The sequence below is a fragment of the Phyllobates terribilis genome, unplaced genomic scaffold, assembly GCF_046119375.1.
Source record: "Phyllobates terribilis strain yellow unplaced genomic scaffold, ASM4611937v1 Scaffold_7__3_contigs__length_470593459, whole genome shotgun sequence".
NCBI classification, from domain to species: Eukaryota; Metazoa; Chordata; class Amphibia; order Anura; family Dendrobatidae; genus Phyllobates; species Phyllobates terribilis.
In genome coordinates this window covers 147,822,807-147,845,501 of record NW_027362767.1, presented here as the reverse complement: position 1 = coordinate 147,845,501, position 22,695 = coordinate 147,822,807, and the positions used below count along the sequence as shown (strand labels likewise).

At 48.6% G+C, this 22,695-nt stretch overlaps 1 protein-coding gene and 1 long non-coding RNA gene across 2 annotated transcripts in view; one reads left to right on the top strand and one right to left on the bottom strand.

The window, feature by feature from the left end:
• The window catches only part of LOC141154029 (uncharacterized), a 33,384-nt gene extending 25,136 nt beyond the window's left edge, over nucleotides 1–8,248 (bottom strand). Inside the window, exon 1 of the long non-coding RNA XR_012247387.1 lies at nucleotides 8,156–8,248. This is a non-coding gene — a long non-coding RNA (uncharacterized lncRNA). The remainder of the gene's footprint in view (nucleotides 1–8,155) is intronic.
• Nucleotides 8,237–13,218, top strand: SF3B4 (splicing factor 3b subunit 4). The gene is made up of 6 exons (XM_073639420.1): nucleotides 8,237–8,380; nucleotides 8,809–8,937; nucleotides 10,220–10,756; nucleotides 11,024–11,188; nucleotides 11,536–11,670; nucleotides 12,636–13,218. The coding sequence occupies exons 1-6, from the start codon at nucleotides 8,347–8,349 to the stop codon at nucleotides 12,815–12,817; spliced, it is 1,182 nt and encodes a 393-aa protein (XP_073495521.1). The 5' UTR covers nucleotides 8,237–8,346; the 3' UTR covers nucleotides 12,818–13,218.
• The last annotated feature ends 9,477 nt before the right edge of the window (nucleotides 13,219–22,695 follow it).

The window sequence follows — 22,695 nt, the reverse complement described above, 5'->3', positions numbered from 1 at the left end:
TCCCCACACAGTATGATGTCCCCACAGTACATTCCCTCCACACACAGTATAATGTCTCCACAGTACAATCCCTCCACACACAGTATGATGTCCCCACAGTACATTCCTCAACACACACAGTATGATGCCCCCACAGTACATTCCCTCCACACACACAGTATAATGTCCCCACAGTACATTCCCTCCACACACAGTATGATATCTCCACAGTACATTCCCTCCACACACAGTATGATGCCCCCAGAGTACATTCCCTCCCCACACACAGTATGATGTCCCCACAGCACATTCCTCCACACACAGTATGATGGCCCAACAATACATTCCCTCCACACACAGTATGATGTCCCCACAGTACATTCCCTCCACACACAGTATGATGTCCCCACAGTACATTCCCTCCACACACAGCATGATGCCCCCACAGTACATTCCCCCACACACAGCATGATGTCCCCACAGTACATTCCCTCCACACACAGAATGATGCCCCCACAGTACATTCCCTCCACACACAGTATAATGTCCCCACAGTACATCCCCCCCCCCTCACACAGTATAATGTCCCCACAGTACACCCCCCCTCACACAGTATGATGTCCCCACAGTACATTCCCTCCACACACAGTATGATGTCCCAACAATACATTCCCTCCACACACACAGTATGATGCCCCCACAGTACATTCCCTCCACACACAGTATAATGTCCCCACAGTACACCCCCCCCTCACACAGTATAATATCCCCACAGTACACCCCCCCTCACACAGTATAATGTCCCCACAGTGCATTCCCCCACACACAGTATGATGCCCCCACAGTACACTCCCCCACACACAGCATTATGTCCCCACAGTACATTCCCTCCACACACAGTATGATGTCCCCACAGTACATTCCTCCACACACACAGTATGATGCCCCCACAGTACATTCCCTCCACACACAGTGTAATGTCCCCACAGTACATCCCCTTCACACACAGTATAATGTCCCCACAGTACATCCCCTCCACACACAGTATAATGTCCCCACAGTACATCCCCCCCCCTCACACAGTATAATGTCCCCACAGTACATCCCCCCCCTCACACAGTATAATGTCCCCACAGTACATTCCCTCCACACACAGTATAATGTCCCCACAGTACATTCCCTCGACACACAGTATAATGTCCCCACAGTACATTCCCTCCACACACAGTATGATGCCCCCACAGCACATTCCCGCCACACACAGTATAATGTCCCCACAGTACATTCCCTCCACACACAGTATGATGTCCCCACAGTACATTCCCTCCACACACAGTATAATGTCCCCACAGTACATCCCCTTCACACACAGTATAATGTCCCCACAGTACATCCCCTCCACACACAGTATAATGTCCCCACAGTACATCCCCCCCCCTCACACAGTATAATGTCCCCACAGTACATCCCCCCCTCACACAGTATAATGTCCCCACAGTACATTCCCTCCACACACAGTATAATGTCCCCACAGTACATTCCCTCCACACACAGTATAATGTCCCCACAGTACATTCCCTCCACACACAGTATGATGCCCCCACAGCACATTCCATCCCTACACACAGTATGATGCCCCCACAGTACATTCCCTCCACACACACAGTATGATGTCCCAACAGTACATTCCCTCCCCACACACAGTATGATGTCCCCACAGCACAGTCCATCCCCACACACAGTATGATGTCCCCACAGCACATCCCATCCCTACACACAGTATGATGCCCCCACAGTACATTCCCTCCACACACACAGTATAATGTCCCCACAGTACATTCCCTCCACACACAGTATAATGTCCCCACAGTACATTCCCTCCACACACAGTATAATGTCCCCACAGTACATTCCCTCCACACACAGTATGATATCTCCACAGTACATTCCCTCCACACACAGTATGATGTCCCCACAGCACATTCCTCCACACACAGTATGATGGCCCAACAATACATTCCCTCCACACACAGTATGATGTCCCCACAGCACATTCCCTCCCCACACAGTATGATGTCCCCACAGTACATTCCCTCCACACACAGTATGTCTCCACAGTACAATCCCTCCACACACAGTATGATGTCCCCACAGTACATTCCTCAACACACACAGTATAATGTCCCCACAGTACATTCCCTCCACACACAGTATGATATCTCCACAGTACGATGCCCCCAGAGTACATTCCCTCCCCACACACAGTATGATGTCCCCACAGCACATTCCTCCACACACAGTATGATGGCCCAACAATACATTCCCTCCACACACAGTATGATGTCCCCACAGTACATTCCCTCCACACACAGCATGATGCCCCCACAGTACATTCCCCCACACACAGCATGATGTCCCCACAGTACATTCCCTCCACACACAGTATGATGCCCCCACAGTACATTCCCTCCACACACAGTATAATGTCCCCACAGTACATCCCCCCCCCCTCACACAGTATAATGTCCCCACAGTACATTCCCTCCACACACAGTATGATGTCCCAACAATACATTCCCTCCACACACACACAGTATGATGCCCCCACAGTACATTCCCTCCACACACAGTATAATGTCCCCACAGTACACCCCCCCCTCACACAGTATAATATCCCCACAGTACACCCCCCCCCCCCTCACACAGTATAATGTCCCCACAGTGCATTCCCCCACACACAGTATGATTCCCCCACACACAGCATTATGTCCCCACAGTACATTCCCTCCACACACAGTATGATGTCCCCACAGTACATTCCTCCACACACACAGTATGATGCCCCCACAGTACATTCCCTCCACACACAGTGTAATGTCCCCACAGTACATCCCCTTCACACACAGTATAATGTCCCCACAGTACATCCCCTCCACACACAGTATAATGTCCCCACAGTACATCCCCCCCCCCTCACACAGTATAATGTCCCCACAGTACATCCCACCCCTCACACAGTATAATGTCCCCACAGTACATTCCCTCCACACACAGTATAATGTCCCCACAGTACATTCCCTCCACACAGTATAATGTCCCCACAGTACATTCCCTCCACACACAGTATGATGTCCCCACAGTACATTCCCTCCACACACAGTATAATGTCCCCACAGTACATCCCCTTCACACACAGTATAATGTCCCCACTGTACATCCCCTCCACACACAGTATAATGTCCCCACAGTACATCCCCCCCCCTCACACAGTATAATGTCCCCACAGTACATCCCCCCCTCACACAGTATAATGTCCCCACAGTACATTCCCTCCACACACAGTATAATGTCCCCACAGTACATTCCCTCCACACACAGTATAATGTCCCCACAGTACATTCCCTCCACACACAGTATGATGCCCCCACAGCACATTCCATCCCTACACACAGTATGATGCCCCCACAGTACATTCCCTCCACACACAGTATAATGTCCCCACAGTACATCCCCTTCACACACAGTATAATGTCCCCACAGTACATCCCCTCCACACACAGTATGATATCTCCACAGTACATTCCCTCCACACACAGTATGATGTCCCCACAGTACATTCCCTCCACACACAGTATAATGTCCCCACAGTACATTCCCTCCACACACAGTATGATGCCCCCACAGCACATTCCATCCCTACACACAGTATGATGTCCCCACAGTACATTCCCACCACACACAGTATGATGTCCCCACAGTACATTCCCTCCACACACAGTATGATGTCCCCACAGTACATTCCCTCCACACACAGTATGATGTCCCCACAGTACATTCCCTCCACACACAGTATAATGTCCCCACAGTACATTCCCTCCACACACAGTATGATGTCCTCACAGTACATTCCCCCCCCTCACACAGTATAATGCCCCCACAGCACATTCCATCCCTACACAGTATGATGTCCCCACAGCACATTCCCTCCACACACAGTATGATGTCCCCACAGTACATTCCCTCCACACACAGTATAATGTCCCCACAGTACATTCCCTCCACACACACAGTATGATGTCCCCACAGTACATTCCCTCCACACAGTATGATGTCTCCACAGTACATTCCCTCCACACACAGTATGATGTCCCCACAGTACATTCCCTCCACACACAGTATGATGTCCCCACAGTACATTCCCTCCACACACAGTATGATGTCCCCACAGTACATTCCCTCCACACACAGTATAATGTCCCCACAGCACATTCCCCCACACACAGTATAATGTCCCCACAGTACATTCCCCCACACACAGTATAATGTCCCCACAGTACATTCCCACCACACACAGTATGATGTCCCCACAGTACATTCCCACCACACACAGTATAATGTCCCCACAGTACATTCCCTCCACACACAGTATAATGTCCCCACAGTACATTCCCTCCACACACACAGTATGATGTCCCCACAGTACATTCCCTCCACACACACAGTATGATGTCCCCACAGTACATTCCCTCCACACACAGTATAATGTCCCCACAGTACATTCCCTCCACATACAGTATGATGCCCCCACAGCACATTCCATCCCTACACACAGTATGATGTCCCCACAGTACATTCCCACCACACACAGTATGATGTCCCCACAGTACATTCCCTCCACACACAGTATGATGTCCCCACAGTACATTCCCTCCACACACAGTATGATGTCCCCACAGTACATTCCCTCCACACACAGTATAATGTCCCCACAGTACATTCCCTCCACACACAGTATGATGTCCTCACAGTACATTCCCTCCACACACAGTATAATGTCCCCACAGTACATTCCCTCCACACACAGTATGATGTCCCCACAGTACATTCCCTCCACACACAGTATAATGTCCCCACAGTACATTCCCTCCACACACAGTATAATGTCCCCACAGTACATTCCCTCCACACACAGTATAATGTCCCCACAGTACATTCCCTCCACACACAGTATAATGTCCCCACAGTACATTCCCTCCACACACAGTATAATGTCCCCACAGTACATTCCCTCCACACACAGTATAATGTCCCCACAGTACATTCCCTCCACACACAGTATGATGTCCCCACAGTACATTCCCTCCCCTCACACAGTATAATGTCCTCACAGCACATTCCCTCCACACACAGTATGATGTCCCCACAGTACATTCCCTCCCCACACACAGTATGATGTCCCCACAGTACATTCCTCCACACACAGTATGATGTCCCCACAGTACATTCCCTCCACACACAGTATAATGTCCCCACAGTACATTCCCTCCACACACAGTATGATGTCCCCACAGTACATTCCCTCCACACACATAGTATGATGTCCCCACAGCACATTCCCTCCACACACAGTATAATGTCCCCACAGTACATTCCCTCCACACACAGTATGATGTCCCCACAGTACATTCCCTCCACACACAGTATAATGTCCTCACAGTACATTCCCTCCACACACAGTATAATGTCCCCACAGTACATTCCCTCCACACACAGTATAATGTCCCCACAGTACATTCCCTCCACACACAGTATGATGTCCCCAGAGTACATTCCTCCACACACACAGTATAATGTCCCCACAGTACATTCCCTCCACACACACAGTATGATGTCCCCACAGTACATTCCCTCCACACACAGTATAATGTCCCCACAGTACATTCCCTCCACACACAGTATGATGTCCCCACAGTACATTCCCTCCCCAAACACAGCATGATGTCCCCACAGTACATTCCCTCCCCACACACAGTATGATGTCCCCACAGTACATTCCCTCCACACACAGTATGATGTCCCCACAGTACATTCCCTCCACACACACAGTATGATGTCCCCACAGTACATTGCCTCCCCACACACAGTATGATGTCCCCACAGTACATTCCCTCCCCAAACACAGCATGATGTCCCCACAGTACATTCCCTCCCCACACACAGTATGATGTCCCCACAGTACATTCCCTCCCCACACACAGTATGATGTCCCCGCAGTACATTCCCTCCCCACACACAGTATGATGTCCCCACAGTACATTCCCTCCCCAAACACAGCATGATGTCCCCACAGTACATTCCCTCCCCACACACAGTATGATGTCCCCACAGTACATTCCCTCCCCACACACAGTATGATGTCCCCACAGTACATTCCCTCCCCACACACAGTATGATGTCCCCGCAGTACATTCCCTCCCCACACACAGTATGATGTCCCCGCAGTACATTCCCTCCCCACACACAGTATGATGTCCCCACAGTACATTCCCTCCCCACACACAGTATGATGTCCCCACAGTACATTCCCTCCCCACACACAGTATGATGTCCCCACAGTACATTCCCTCCCCACACACAGTATGATGTCCCCACAGTACATTCCCTCCCCACACACAGTATGATGTCCCCACAGTACATTCCCTCCCCAAACACAGTATGATGTCCCCACAGTACATTCCTTCCACACACAGTATGATGTCCCCACAGTACATTCCCCCACACACAGTATGATGTCCCCACAGTACATTCCCTCCACACACAGTATGATGTCCCCACAGTACATTCCTCCACACACACAGTATGATGTCCCCACAGTACATTCCCCCACACACAGTATGATGTCCCCACAGTACATTCCCTCCACACACAGTATGATGTCCCCACAGTACATTCCCTCCACACACAGTATGATGTCCCCACAGTACATTCCCTCCACACACAGTATGATGTCCCCACAGTACATTCCCCCACACACAGTATGATGTCCCCACAGTACATTCCCTCCACACACAGTATGATGTCCCCACAGTACATTCCCCCACACACAGTATGATGTCCCCACAGTACATTCCTCCACACACAGTATAATGTCCTCACAGTACATTCCCTCCACACACAGTATGATGTCCCCACAGTACATTCCCTCCACACAGTATGATGCCCCCACAGTACATTCCCCCACACACACAGTATAATGTCCCCACAGTACATTCCCTCCCCACACACAGTATAATGTCCCCACAGTACATTCCCTCCACACACAGTATAATGTCCCCACAGTACATTCCCTCCCCACACACAGTATAATGTCCCCACAGTACATTCCCTCCCCACACACAGTATGATGTCCCCACAGTACATTCCCCCACACACAGTATGATGTCCCCACAGTACATTCCCTCCACACACAGTATGATGTCCCCACAGTACATTCCTCCACACACACAGTATGATGTCCCCACAGTACATTCCCCCACACACAGTATGATGTCCCCACAGTACATTCCCTCCCCACACACAGTATGATGTCCCCACACACAAAGTAATGCTACCCACAATATGAAGTCTGCACAGCCACACAAACACAGTAAGATCCCCTTTTGTCAGGTCTTTGCTTCTGCTGTAGTTCTAAATTAGTTTGCTTTGTAACATCATTTATTTTGTTGGCCATTAAAAGGTATGATAACTAGAAGATTATCTTGTTTTTCTCATTGAGCGCAATCTTTTTTCAACTGGCTAAGACGGTGCCAAACTACTCTCTACACGTCCTGCCTTCAGGTCCAGTGCAGGTCCTGCCTTCAGGTCCAGTGCAGGTCCTGCCTTCAGGTCCAGGGCAGGTCCTGCCTTCAGGTCCAGTGCAGGTCCTGCCTTCAGGTCCAGTGCACGTCCTGCCTTCAGGTCCAGTGCACGTCCTGCCTTCAGGTCCAGTGCACGTCCTGCCTTCAGGTCCAGTGCAGGTCCTGCCTTCAGGTCCAGTGCAGGTCCTTATAGTATTGTCAGGCTCTACCTGGACACAACTGGGAATCAAGGAGCAGTCGGCTCCACCACTTCATTCACCCGAATACATGCCCTGAGGACATCTACCTTCCTAACCCGACCCCAAGCACAGCAGCTCCCCAACATTACTACTGTGGAATTCACCGTAGCTGGAAACAATGAAAAAAAAATTATGGCTGCTAAAATGCCTAGAGGGCGAAGAAACCCTGTTCTGTGACTAGACGGTTAACAGAACTTCCCTGCAGTCATCAGTATTGTAAAGGCCGTGTGGGGCAGATACTCAGGGATTGCTGGGATTTGTGGTTCACCACCTCTTTGCCGCAGGACACACGGCGCTCACCTGGTGGCAATACACATCCCTGGTTACATACAGCACACACACAGCCCACGTGATTGACAAGGACTGACTGTTCAGACACGAGCATTGTCAATAAAGTTTTTCTAAATGAGAACATCAGCCGCAGGACGGAAGTGGCGTACCGGAAGTAGAGCGGAGAGCGCGAGCGTGGCCTTGTGGGCGGTGGAGACAACATGGCGGCCGGGCCGATATCGGAACGGAACCAAGGTAACGTATGAAACAGAAGGCAAATGATCCGGTACCTGCTGCCGCTGAGTTCCCCCTTTAGAACTACAACTCCCGGCATGCCTTCACTGTCGCTGTGCGTACGATTATATGCTCTGTGGAAGGCGCGACATGCTGGGATTTGTAGTGCCATAAGCTGTTATTGGTTATGGTGGCTGCTAATGAGCACAGGCCCCGTCCATTAGTACCGTCTTACTCTGTACTAGACCTCTGCTTCCTCACCTTTCATTGGTCCTTGCTCTCACAGCAGGTTTGTTACAGTACGCCAGGGCAGAGAATCCTGGGCCAAAGATTAAGACACTGTAACGAGCCCTCAGCTGTGTGAGCAAGACCAGTCTGTGCCTCAGAAAGTAGAAAACCCTAAAATAAGTGAATGTGCCACTAGGCGGTAACCATCTGTGTGTCTGCAGACGCCACGGTCTATGTGGGAGGCCTGGATGAGAAGGTGAGCGAGCCGCTGCTATGGGAGCTCTTCCTACAAGCCGGGCCGGTGGTGAACACGCACATGCCCAAGGACCGGGTGACCGGACAGCACCAAGGTGAGGACTGAACCGTATCCACCACTGACATGCCGTTCACAGGCTGAAGACATTGTCACAGAACCTCAGCTGTGAGAGGTGTCAGCTCTAGACTTGTCACCATACTGGCCATTGCTAAATTCACAGCAACACTGCGCAGCACTGTGCTCCTTTCTAGCAAGTGATTTAACTGACCTCAGAGCTGGATTTACAGTTACACTGTCCAGTACTGCTGTATAAATTCCTCCACACTGCTATTGTCTAGTAAGTGTTCATCTCACACAAGAGCTGGATTCACATCTACACCGCACTTCATTTTCTAGTGTTGTATCTCCTCCAGTGCTGCATTCAGAGCTACACTTCTCAGTCCTGTTATATAATGTCCTCCATAGTACTGCTTTATATTATGTTTCTCACCCTGTGCTTGATTCACGGCTACACTTCTCACTAATGCTGTATAATATCATCCATACTAATAATTTCTAGTGTTTTTCACACTAGAGCTGGATTTACATCTACACTGCTCAGTATTGTTGAATAATCTCCCTGTTCCTTATTTCTACTGTTGTATCTTATCCAGTGCTGCATTCAGAGCTACACTTCTCAGTACCATTGTATAATGTTCTCTATGCTATTGCTTTATAGTATGTTTCTTGCCCTGTGCTGAATTCACGGCTACACTGCTCAGTATGGCTTTATTATGTCCTCAATGCTGCTGCTTTCGAAGTGTTTCACAGCTACACATCTTAGTGCTTTTGAAAATGTGCTATAAGTATTCCCTTGTAGAATATAAGCTTACGAGCCGGACCCTCACTCCTAATGTAACTGTTTAAACTGTCTCACCTTGTATTGAATTTATTGTCTGTACATGTCCCCACTTAATTGTAAAGTGCTGCGGAATATGTTGGCGCTATATAAATAAAAATTATTATATAAGAGACAGGAGAGCAGTAATCCCTCATGTGGTGCTTCGTGTATATGAATGTAGCGATGCTTGCTCTGCTACTCTATTCACGATGGGACTGATAGCTAATAATTGGTGACTACTCTTTAAAGCCGGAATACAATTGTAAAATCAGATTTAAAAAAAAAAAAAAAAAAAAAGTGACCCTTCTGCTTTGCCAGACCTGGGACTACCGTGATGTGATGTAATGTTCAGTGAGGTCCCCAGATGTCAGACTCACACCTGACCCACTAGTTATGCCTCGTCCCAGAGTCAGCCCCAAACATGCTGCAGAACCCCCCTTTAGTGCCGTATTACTCTGTGACCCGTTATAACTTTGGTTTGCTCTGCCCCCTCCAGGTTACGGATTTGTGGAGTTCCTCAGTGAAGAAGACGCCGACTATGCCATTAAAATAATGAACATGATCAAGCTGTATGGGAAGCCGATCCGCGTGAACAAAGCTTCAGCTCACAACAAGAACCTGGACGTGGGGGCCAATATCTTCATCGGTAATCTGGACCCTGAGATCGATGAGAAGCTTCTGTACGACACCTTCAGCGCCTTCGGGGTCATTCTACAAACCCCAAAGATCATGCGAGATCCGGACACCGGCAACTCCAAGGGTTATGCTTTCATCAACTTTGCCAGCTTCGATGCATCCGATGCTGCCATCGAAGCCATGAACGGACAGTATTTATGTAACCGGCCCATCACAGTCTCCTATGCTTTTAAGAAGGACTCCAAGGGGGAGAGGCACGGGTCAGCGGCAGAGAGGCTGCTGGCCGCACAGAACCCGCTGTCACAGGCGGACAGGCCTCACCAGCTTTTCGCGGATGCTCCTCCACCTCCGTCTGTCCCTGCCGTCATCACGTCTATGACGAACGCTGTTGCCGCAGGTGAGAACTTTGCATTTGCTGGTGTTGGTACTCCCTGACTCCTGTGATGGGGTCTTGTCTTATATGACTGTCTGGAGAGGTAACTGCTGGAGGCCGGGGTGAACACAGATGGGTATGATTGTGGGCGGATTCAGGGTCAGATTGGTTGTAATGCTGTTGGTTGGTCCTTCCATGGTATTTTCCTAATCTTCTGTACGGAGCTTTGTGTCTGGGTGCAACATCGTTTCTGTGCCGTCCAGTTACTTAAGTCTTCTTTTCCTGTTTCAGGCATTCCATCATTTCCACCAGTTCCTCCACCCGGAGCACTGCCCCCAGGAATCCCACCATCGATGCCCCCACCACCAATGTCTCCAGTGACTGCTGCTGGTCAAGCTGCCGTGGCCGGTCACCCGCAGGTGCCGCTACCCTTCCAAACTGGAGCCCTGCACCCTGGTGAGTAGAATCACTTACATGTATGCTGTATCTATCAGCGAACCACTTTATTGGAGGGGCTTTCTTATCTAGTGGCACTTAGTCTAAGACCCCCAGCTGATCATAGGTTACATGGCTGCTGAAAGTACAGTTCCCATTGAATTGAATATGAGCAGCAGTACAGGAAACGGCCACTACATGGGAGTACGGAGCTGAACCGTTTCGGCTCCATATACTGTGATTTTAAAGAGGCATTTGGAGCTTGACTACACCTGATTGGCGGGGGTGCTGGCTGTCGGACCACTACCGATCTTGTAAGCAATGTCATCAATATCCTAAATATCTACTAACATACTTTGTATTCTCAGGTTTGCAGATGCAAGTTCCACATCACGCTCTGGGACCCTCGCCGGCCCAGCTGGCAGCACGGTCGCACGGCATGGGCCACCCGGGCCCTCCTCCCATGGGCATGCCACCAAGAGCGCCACCTTTTGGTGCAATGGGTAGGTTACAAAGAACTTTTTGGTTACTGGAGGAATTCGGTTGAGCGCTCAGATCAACTTTTATCAGTGGGTACAGGGTATGATGAGTTGATTGGTGGAGAACACTATGCTGTGTGCTGCGTCCCTTCAGCCATGATTGGCTTTTATTGTCGCCTGTGCTAAAGGATGACAAAGCCGCCAGAGCTGAGAGGGTGCATGGTGCTCTACTGAGCGATCTTCCCGGGGTGTCATGGTATTATTTCTACAACGCCCGGTCTGTGTATGGAATTTATAGATGATTGTTGTTTGTTTTATTTTTTTTAAGACCCCTTTTAGGTGACTAGAGCTTGTGATGGCGTAATTGTGAAGATTATTAATTGTAATACCACACTATTACAGTTTATAGTCTAATTGCAGTCCTCCAGGGCTGTGGAGTCGGTGAGCCAAACCTCCCACTCCGACTCCTGAATTTCCCTTACCCCACCCCCCATACATGGCTAATGTTTTAAGTGATGAATTTACTGTAGTAAAATGGTAACATCGGGCTTCTCATCACCATTATGTTACAATAATCAAGCTATTTCCTGCTCACTTGCAGCCCTGCCTTCCAGCACCTTTTTCCTGCGATCTTTAGAGGAGCTTCACTACTGAGCGTGTACATAAAGAGCAGCAGAGATTCCTCTCAACTAAAAGCCGAGATCCTTAGATCAGGAACAGAACAGACTTTATACGACATTTCAGAACTTTCCCAAATTCTTATGGAAACATTTACAGCACATCCTGCATTGTACTATTGTACCCAATGTATTATACATTTTAGGAGTCTGAATCAATCCATTTTATTCCACTCCCCACCAAAATGGACACAGACTCCACAGTACTGGTGGTCTCTGGCCACATCATCCTGGCGGGGATGTCTACATGTACATGTGTCTGAAAGATTTGACTGCCTCTCTAATCTATTTACTCTTATTCCTTTGTCTCAGGACACCCAGGTATGCCTCCTGGTATGCGACCACCTCCGCTAATGCCACCGCATGGGTATAATGGACCACCCAGACCTCCACCCTATGGTTATCAGAGAGGTCCTCTCCCACCACCTCGCCCTGCTCTTCCACGCCCACCGACGGCTCGTCCTCCTGCACCCATGAGGTTACCGATGGCGTAGTAAATCTGGACTATTTCTACCGGACATCACCTCGGGCGGGCAGTAAAGCTACTCTCGCCCTCTCTTGTCCACTGTGGAAACTAACATTTGTTTTTTTTTTTTTTTTTTCAATTGGTCAGAAATGCAAAAAGAAGTCTGTTATAAGGGGGCAGCCACGGGCGTCGTCATATCTCCAATACCGGCATAATGTGCCTGTGGGGACACCGCTGAACCCTTACCTAGTGTGAGAATGAAGATCACTCGTCAGATTGGGTCCCCCTGATAAATTCTTTTGGGGATAACCCCCCTTCACACAGGCTTGCTGTATAAAGTTGAGAAGTTTCCCATTTTTTTTATATTATTTGATGTTTTTGGTAACACTTCTTTGTAAATGTTAGATTGTAATAAATTACCAGAACTTCTGTCTGTCTTTCTTTCTTCTATATTTTACAAGGTGGTGACTGAGAGATGGTCCCTAAGGGGGGCTGTATGAGATTAGGATAAAGGGTTCAGTGAGGCTGTGCCAGTCTTGTCTAATTTTTGTTTTCAATTTACAAAAAAAAAAAAAAATCCATCCATTCTCAGAGATGTGTAACTGTTATTTTTTCGTAAGGGCTTGATTATTGATGACATTTACCAATGTTTTGATCACTTTCAGGGGATCCATTTATTTACAAGTTTTAGTCTGGGAGTATGAGGGGACTTTGGCCGCGACCGCCATCACACAAAGTTAGCTCTGTGGTGCTGCCACGTAGCAGCGCCACACACATGAATTGGGGTCGCATTGCGACAGCTACATTTACAAAAATGTGGTTGGATTTTTTTTTTTTTTTTTTTTTTTTTTTTTTTTTTTTTTTTAGGTGTCACAATGAGATCCCATTTACTTGGTGTAGGAATTGCACAGAATGACTGTAGCGGTGAGTCGCTGCGTAGCCCCAGCTTTACCCTTCTTTCTGGGTTGATAAATACTTTGATCAGACTTTTCCAAGGAGACTTTTTATCCCTTCTCATGTACTTGAACCCATGATCACCTATACTATACTGCGATACCACCGTATATAGTTAAATTCACAGTCTCCTATGAAACTCAGTCATGCGGACATAAGTAGGCCTCCGTTACATGGCGGAGGTCAGGGACAACTAGAGACGATTTTGCACCTTAAATGCCACTGTTAGAGATTGACAGCTGCATTTAAGGGGGTTAAACAGCAGCGATCAGATCTAACTCCGTTCATGCCTGTTCGAGGCTGGTGCCAGCTGTATAACACCTGGCATCTGCCTACCATGGTGCGGGGTTAATTCTGTGCCTTGGCTGTGGTATTTGACTTTGTGTTTTAGTCTTGTCTAATATGAGGAGTTCTTGTCCTGAGTGATGTAAAGCCGAACTGCGAGTCTGGTTCATAGCTTTGGGGTTAGTCATCACCTCACCAGCCTGCAATGGCTGATACCACAGAACAATGGCTGTCATTAACTAGCACAGATCATGAAATATGCGTTCACTGGAGGCTGAGGACGCTGCCTACTATTAGTTTTTTGGTCCCTCCAGAAACCTTAAAGTGTAAATAGAACCCTTCAGAATTTGCTAATTTATTTAATGCAAATTTTTGGTGCCGTTTTTAAGAGCATATGTGCAGTGAGCGAATTTATAAAACAGTTGATAAGGTAATTTATAACCAAGCATCAGTATTGGCATTTGAGGATACACCTATAGATGGAGTAGAAGCAATGGTCCCGCAGGTGGCTCATCTGTTTGTACCAACAATAGAAATATACTACTCCCCCTAACCAGCAGTGCTGATTGTTTTGATGTATTTAGCCCATTGATAACCTAAGATCAGCATACTGTAGATAGGACGTCAATTCACAAACTGTTGTATACAGTATTACCCCAGACACAATGCTGTATCTGTCTTGCAGCGGAGGTTGGCACCCTAGATAACGGGATTTGGCGCGCCCGCTCCATGGTGGCTGTCCCTCACTGACTCTGGTTGTCCCTGCTGTACATACAGGTGAGTCTCAATAAATTAGAATATCATCAAAAAGTTAATATATTTCAGTTCTTCAATACAAAAAGTGAAACTTGTATATTATATAGTCATTACACACAGTGATCTATTTCACGTGTTTATTTCTGTTACTGTTGATGATTATGGCTTATAGTCAATGAAAACACAAGTCATTACAATAATTAACAAAAAACACCTGCAAAGGCTTCCTAAGCGTTTAAAAAAAGGCCCTTAGTCTGTTTCAGTAGGCTCCACAATCATGGGGAAGACTGCTGACTTGACAGATGTCCAGAAGGCAGTCATTGACACACTCCACAAGGTCCCAGAGTCTGGAGGAAGAGTGGAGAGGCCACAATCCAAGCTGCTGGAGGTCTCGTGTGAAGTTTCCACAATCAGTGATGGTTTGGGGAGCCATGTCATCTGCTGGTGTAGGTCCACTGTGTTTTATCAAGACCAAAGTCAGCGCCGCCGTCTACCAGGAAATCTTTCATGCTTCCCTCTGCCGACAAGCTTTTTGGAGATGGGAATGTCATTCACCAGTAGGACTTGGCCCCTGTCCACACGGCCAAAAGTACCAATACCTGGTTTACACACAACAGTATCACTGTGCTTGATTGGCAGCAAACTCGCCTGACCTTAACCCCATAGAGAATCTATTATAGAGAATCTATGGGGTATTGTCACGAGGAAGATGAGAGACACCAGACACAACAATGCAGACGAGCTGAAGGCTGCTATCAAAGCCACCTGGGCTTCCATAACACCTCAGCAGCCACAGGCTGATCGCCTCCATGCCACATCGCCGCATTGATGCAGTAATTGATGCAAAAGGAGCCTCGACCAAGTATTGAGGGCATTTACTGAACATACATTTCACTAGGACAACATTTTGAATTTTAAAAACATTTTTCAAGCTGTTGTTATAAAGTATTCTAATTTACTGAGATAATGACTTTTGTGTTTTCATTGGCTGTAAGCCATAATCATCAACATTAACAGAAATAAACACGTGAAATGGATCACTCTGTCTGTAATGACGCTATATAATATAGGAGTTTCACTTTTTGTATTAAAGAACTGAAATAAATTAACTTTTTAATGATATTCTAATTTAGCAAGATGCACCTGTAGATCACATGTTGTCTGATCTAGACAACATGATTCCTATTCTAGTAGGGATACACACAGCACACCGAAAATATATATCAGGGACTTATCGTATTTGTAGATGTTCAAACTGTCAGCCCTATTTTCTGCTTCTACGCGTTTCACCAATGGTGGATCATCAGGAGGCCCATCTGAGTAAACCCCATCTACAGGTCCATAGGTATCCAGAGTCCCCATTCCACTACAGCGCATGCCCTTCAGTGTGTGGGAGGGGAATGTACTTGGGAGCATCATACTGTGTGTGGAGGGAATGTACTGTGGGGACATTATACTGTGTGTGGAGGGAATGTACTGTGAGGACATCATACTGTGTGTGGGGAGGGAATGTACTGTGGGGACATCATACTGTGTGTGTGGGGGGAATGTACTGTGGGGACATCATACTGTGTGTGGAGGGAATGTACTGTGGGGGCATCATACTGTGTGTGTGGGGGGAATGTACTGTGAGGACATCATACTGTGTGTGGATGGAATGTGCTGTGGGGACATCATACTGTGTGTGTGGGGGGAATGTACTGTGAGGACATCATACTGTGTGTGGAGGTAATGTACTGTGGGGACATTATACTGTGTGTGGAGAGGGAATGTACTGTGAGGACATCATACTGTGTGTGGAGGGAATGTACTGTGAGGACATCATACTGTGTGGATGGAATGTGCTGTGGGGACATCATACTGTGTGTGTGGGGGGAATGTACTGTGGGGGCATCATACTGTGTGTGTGGGGGGAATGTACTGTGAGGACATCATACTGTGTGTGGATGGAATGTGCTGTGGGGACATCATACTGTGTGTGTGGGGGGAATGTACTGTGAGGACATCATACTGTGTGTGGAGGTAATGTACTGTGGGGACATTATACTGTGTGTGGAGAGGGAATGTACTGTGGGGACATCATACTGTGTGTGGAGGAATGTACTGTGAGGACATCATACTGTGTGTGGATGGAATGTGCTGTGGGGACATCATACTGTGTGTGTGGGGGGAATGTACTGTGAGGACATCATACTGTGTGTGGAGGTAATGTACTGTGGGGACATTATACTGTGTGTGGAGAGGGAATGTACTGTGAGGACATCATACTGTGTGTGGAGGGAATGTGCTGTGGGGACATCATACTGTGTGTGTGGGGGGAATGTACTGTGGGGACATCATACTGTGTGTGGAGGGAATGTACTGTGGGGGCATCATACTGTGTGTGTGGGGGGAATGTACTGTGGGGACATCATACTGTGTGTGGGGGAATGTACTGTGGGGACATCATACTGTGTGTGTGGGGGGAATGTACTGTGGGGGCATCATACTGTGTGTGTGGGGGGAATGTACTGTGGGGACATCATACTGTGTGTGGAGGGAATGTACTGTGGGGACATCATACTGTGTGTGGAGGGAATGTACTGTGGGGACATCATACTGTGTGTGGAGGGAATGTACTGTGGGGACATCATACTGTGTGTGGAGGGAATGTACTGTGGAGACATCATACTGTGTGTGGAGGGAATGTACTGTGAGGACATCATACTGTGTGTGGGGAGGGAATGTACTGTGGGGGCATCATACTGTGTGTGGAGGGAATGTGCTGTGGGGACATTATACTGTGTGTGGAGGGAATGTACTGTGGGGACATCATACTGTGTGTGGGGGAATGTACTGTGGGGACATCATACTGTGTGTGGAGGGAATGTACTGTGGGGACATCATACTGTGTGTGGAGGGAATGTGCTGTGGGGACATTATACTGTGTGTGGAGGGAATGTACTGTGGGGACATCATACTGTGTGTGGGGGAATGTACTGTGGGGACATCATACTGTGTGTGGAGGGAATGTACTGTGGGGACATTATACTGTGTGTGTGGAGGGAATGTACTGTGGGGACATTATACTGTGTGTGTGGAGGGAATGTACTGTGGGGACATCATACTGTGTGTGGAGGGAATGTACTGTGGGGGCATCATACTGTGTGTGGGGGAATGTACTGTGGGGACATCATACTGTGTATGGAGGGAATGTACTGTGGGGGCATCATACTGTGTGTGGAAGGAATGTACTGTGGGGGCATCACACTGTGTGTGGGGGAATGTACTGTGGGGGCATCATACTGTGTGTGGGGGAATGTACTGTGGGGACATCATACTGTGTGTGGAGGGAATGTACTGTGGGGACATTATACTGTGTGTGGAGGGAATGTACTGTGGGGACATCATACTGTGTGTGGAGGGAATGTACTGTGAGGACATCATACTGTGTGTGGGGAGGGAATGTACTGTGGGGACATCATACTGTGTGTGTGGAGGAATGTACTGTGAGGACATCATACTGTGTGTGGATGGAATGTGCTGTGGGGACATCATACTGTGTGTGTGGGGGGAATGTACTGTGAGGACATCATACTGTGTGTGGAGGTAATGTACTGTGGGGACATTATACTGTGTGTGGAGAGGGAATGTACTGTGAGGACATCATACTGTGTGTGGAGGGAATGTGCTGTGGGGACATCATACTGTGTGTGTGGGGGGAATGTACTGTGGGGACATCATACTGTGTGTGGAGGGAATGTACTGTGGGGACATCATACTGTGTGTGGAGGGAATGTACTGTGGGGGCATCATACTGTGTGTGTGGGGGGAATGTACTGTGGGGACATCATACTGTGTGTGGGGGAATGTACTGTGGGGACATCATACTGTGTGTGTGGGGGGAATGTACTGTGGGGACATCATACTGTGTGTGGGGGAATGTACTGTGGGGGCATCATACTGTGTGTGGAGGGAATGTACTGTGGGGGCATCATACTGTGTGTGTGGGGGGAATGTACTGTGGGGACATCATATTGTGTGTGGGGGAATGTACTGTGGGGGCATCATACTGTGTGTGGAGGGAATGTACTGTGGGGGCATCATACTGTGTGTGTGGGGGGAATGTACTGTGGGGACATCATACTGTGTGTGGAGGGAATGTACTGTGGGGGCATCATACTGTGTGTGTGGGGGGAATGTACTGTGGGGACATCATACTGTGTGTGGAGGGAATGTACTGTGGGGACATCATACTGTGTGTGGAGGGAATGTACTGTGGGGACATCATACTGTGTGTGGAGGGAATGTACTGTGGGGACATCATACTGTGTGTGGAGGGAATGTACTGTGGGGACATCATACTGTGTGTGGGGGGAATGTACTGTGGGGATATCATACTGTGTGTGGAGGGAATGTACTGTGAGGACATCATACTGTGTGTGGGGAGGGAATGTACTGTGGGGGCATCATACTGTGTGTGGAGGGAATGTGCTGTGGGGACATTATACTGTGTGTGGAGGGAATGTACTGTGGGGACATCATACTGTGTGTGGGGGAATGTACTGTGGGGACATCATACTGTGTGTGGAGGGAATGTACTGTGGGGACATCATACTGTGTGTGGAGGGAATGTGCTGTGGGGACATTATACTGTGTGTGGAGGGAATGTACTGTGGGGACATCATACTGTGTGTGGGGGAATGTACTGTGGGGACATCATACTGTGTGTGGAGGGAATGTACTGTGGGGACATTATACTGTGTGTGTGGAGGGAATGTACTGTGGGGACATAATACTGTGTGTGTGGAGGGAATGTACTGTGGGGACATCATACTGTGTGTGGAGGGAATGTACTGTGGGGGCATCATACTGTGTGTGGGGGAATGTACTGTGAGGACATCATACTGTGTATGGAGGGAATGTACTGTGGGGGCATCATACTGTGTGTGGAAGGAATGTACTGTGGGGGCATCACACTGTGTGTGGGGGAATGTACTGTGGGGGCATCATACTGTGTGTGGAGGGAATGTAGTGTGGGGACATCATACTGTGTGTGGAGGGAATGTACTGTGGGGGCATCATACTGTGTGTGGAGGGAATGTACTGTGGGGGCATCATACTGTGTGTGGGAATGTACTGTGGGGGCATCATACTGTGTGTGGAGGGAATGTACTGTGGGGGCATCATACTGTGTGTGGGAATGTACTGTGGGGGCATCATACTGTGTGGGGAGGGAATGTACTGTGGGGGCATCATACTGTGTGGGGAGGGAATGTACTGTGGGGACATCATACTGTGTGGGGAGGGAATGTACTGTGGGGGCATCATACTGTGTGTGTAGGAATGTACTGTGGGGACATCATACTGTGTGTGGAGGGAATGTACTGTGGGGATATTATACTGTGTGTGGAGGGAATGTACTGTGGGGACATTATACTGTGTGTGGAGAGGGAATGTACTGTGGGAACATCATACTGTGTGTGGAGGGAATGCACTGTGGGGACATTATACTGTGTGTGGGGAATGTACTGTGGGGACATTATACTGTGTGTGGAGGGAATGTACTGTGGGGACATTATACTGTGTGTGGAGGAATGTACTGTGGGGACATCATACTGTGTGTGGGGGAATGTACTGTGGGGACATCATACTGTGTGTGGGGGAATGTACTGTGGGGACATTATACTGTGTGTGGAGAGGGAATGTACTGTGGGGACATTATACTGTGTGGGGAGGAATGTACTGTGGGGACATCATACTGTGTGTGGAGGGAATGTACTGTGGGGACATCATACTGTGTGTGGAGGGAATGTACTGTGGGGACATCAAACTGTGTGTGGAGGGAATATACTGTGGGGACATCATACTGTGTGTGTGGAGGGAATGTACTGTGGGGACATCATACTGTGTGTGGGAATGTACTGTGAGGACATCATACTGTGTGTGGGAGAATGTACTGTGGGGACATCATACAGTGTGTGGAGGGAATGTACTGTGGGGACATCATACTGTGTGTGAGGGAATGTACTGTGGGGGCATCATACTGTGTGTGGGGAGGAATGTACTGTGGGGGCATCTTACTGTGTGGGGAGGGAATGTACTGTGGGGACATCATACTGTGTGTGGGGAGGTAATGTATTGTGGGGACATCATACTGTGTGTGGAGGGAATGTACTGTGGGGGCATCATACTGTGTGTGGGGAGGGAATGTATTGTGGGGACATCATACTGTGTGTGGGAATGTACTGTGGGGACATCATACTGTGTGTGGGAGAATGTACTGTGGGGACTTCATACTGTGTGTGGAGGGAATGTACTGTGGGGACATCATACTGTGTGTGAGGGAATGTACTGTGGGGGCATCATACTGTGTGTGGGGAGGAATGTACTGTGGGGGCATCTTACCGTGTGGGGAGGGAATGTACTGTGGGGACATCATACTGTGTGTGGAGGGAATGTACTGTGGGGGTATCATACTGCGTGTGGGGAGGGAATGTACTGTGGGGACATCATACTGTGTGTGGTGGGAATGTACTGTGGGGGCATCATACTGTGTGTGCAGGGAATGTACTGTGGGGACATCATACTGTGTGTGGAGGGAATGTACTGTGGGGACATTATACTGTGTGTGGAGGGAATGTACTGTGGGGGCATCATACTGTGTGTGGAGGGAATGTACTGTGGGGACATCATACTGTGTGTGGAGGGAATGTACTGTGGGGACATCATACTGTGTGTGGAGGGAATGTACTGTGGGGACATTATACTGTGTGTGGAGGGAATGTACTGTGGGGGCATCATACTGTGTGTGGAGGGAATGTACTGTGGGGACATCATACTGTGTGTGGGGGAATGTACTGTGGGGACATTATACTGTGTGTGGAGGGAATGTACTGTGGGGACATCATACTGTGTGTGGGGGAATGTACTGTGGGGACATCATACTGTGTGTGGGGGAATGTACTGTGGGGACATTATACTGTGTGTGGGGGAATGTACTGTGGGGGCATCTTACTGTGTGGGGAGGGAATGTACTGTGGGGACATCATACTGTGTGTGGAGGGAATGTACTGTGGGGACATTATACTGTGTGTGGGGGAATGTACTGTGGGGGCATCTTACTGTGTGGGGAGGGAATGTACTGTGGGGGCATCATACTGTGTGTGGGGAGGGAATGTACTGTGGGGACATTATACTGTGTGTGGGGGAATGTACTGTGGGGACATCATACTGTGTGTGTGGGGGGAATGTACTGTGGGGACATCATACTGTGTGTGGAGGGAATGTACTGTGAGGACATCATACTGTGTGTGGATGGAATGTGCTGTGGGGACATCATACTGTGTGTGTGGGGGGAATGTACTGTGAGGACATCATACTGTGTGTGGAGGTAATGTACTGTGGGGACATTATACTGTGTGTGGAGAGGGAATGTACTGTGAGGACATCATACTGTGTGTGGAGGGAATGTGCTGTGGGGACATCATACTGTGTGTGTGGGGGGAATGTACTGTGGGGACATCATACTGTGTGTGGAGGGAATGTACTGTGGGGGCATCATACTGTGTGTGTGGGGGGAATGTACTGTGGGGACATCATACTGTGTGTGGGGGAATGTACTGTGGGGACATCATACTGTGTGTGTGGGGGGAATGTACTGTGGGGACATCATACTGTGTGTGGGGGAATGTACTGTGGGGGCATCATACTGTGTGTGGAGGGAATGTACTGTGGGGGCATCATACTGTGTGTGTGGGGGGAATGTACTGTGGGGACATCATACTGTGTGTGGGGGAATGTACTGTGGGGGCATCATACTGTGTGTGGAGGGAATGTACTGTGGGGGCATCATACTGTGTGTGTGGGGGGAATGTACTGTGGGGACATCATACTGTGTGTGGAGGGAATGTACTGTGGGGGCATCATACT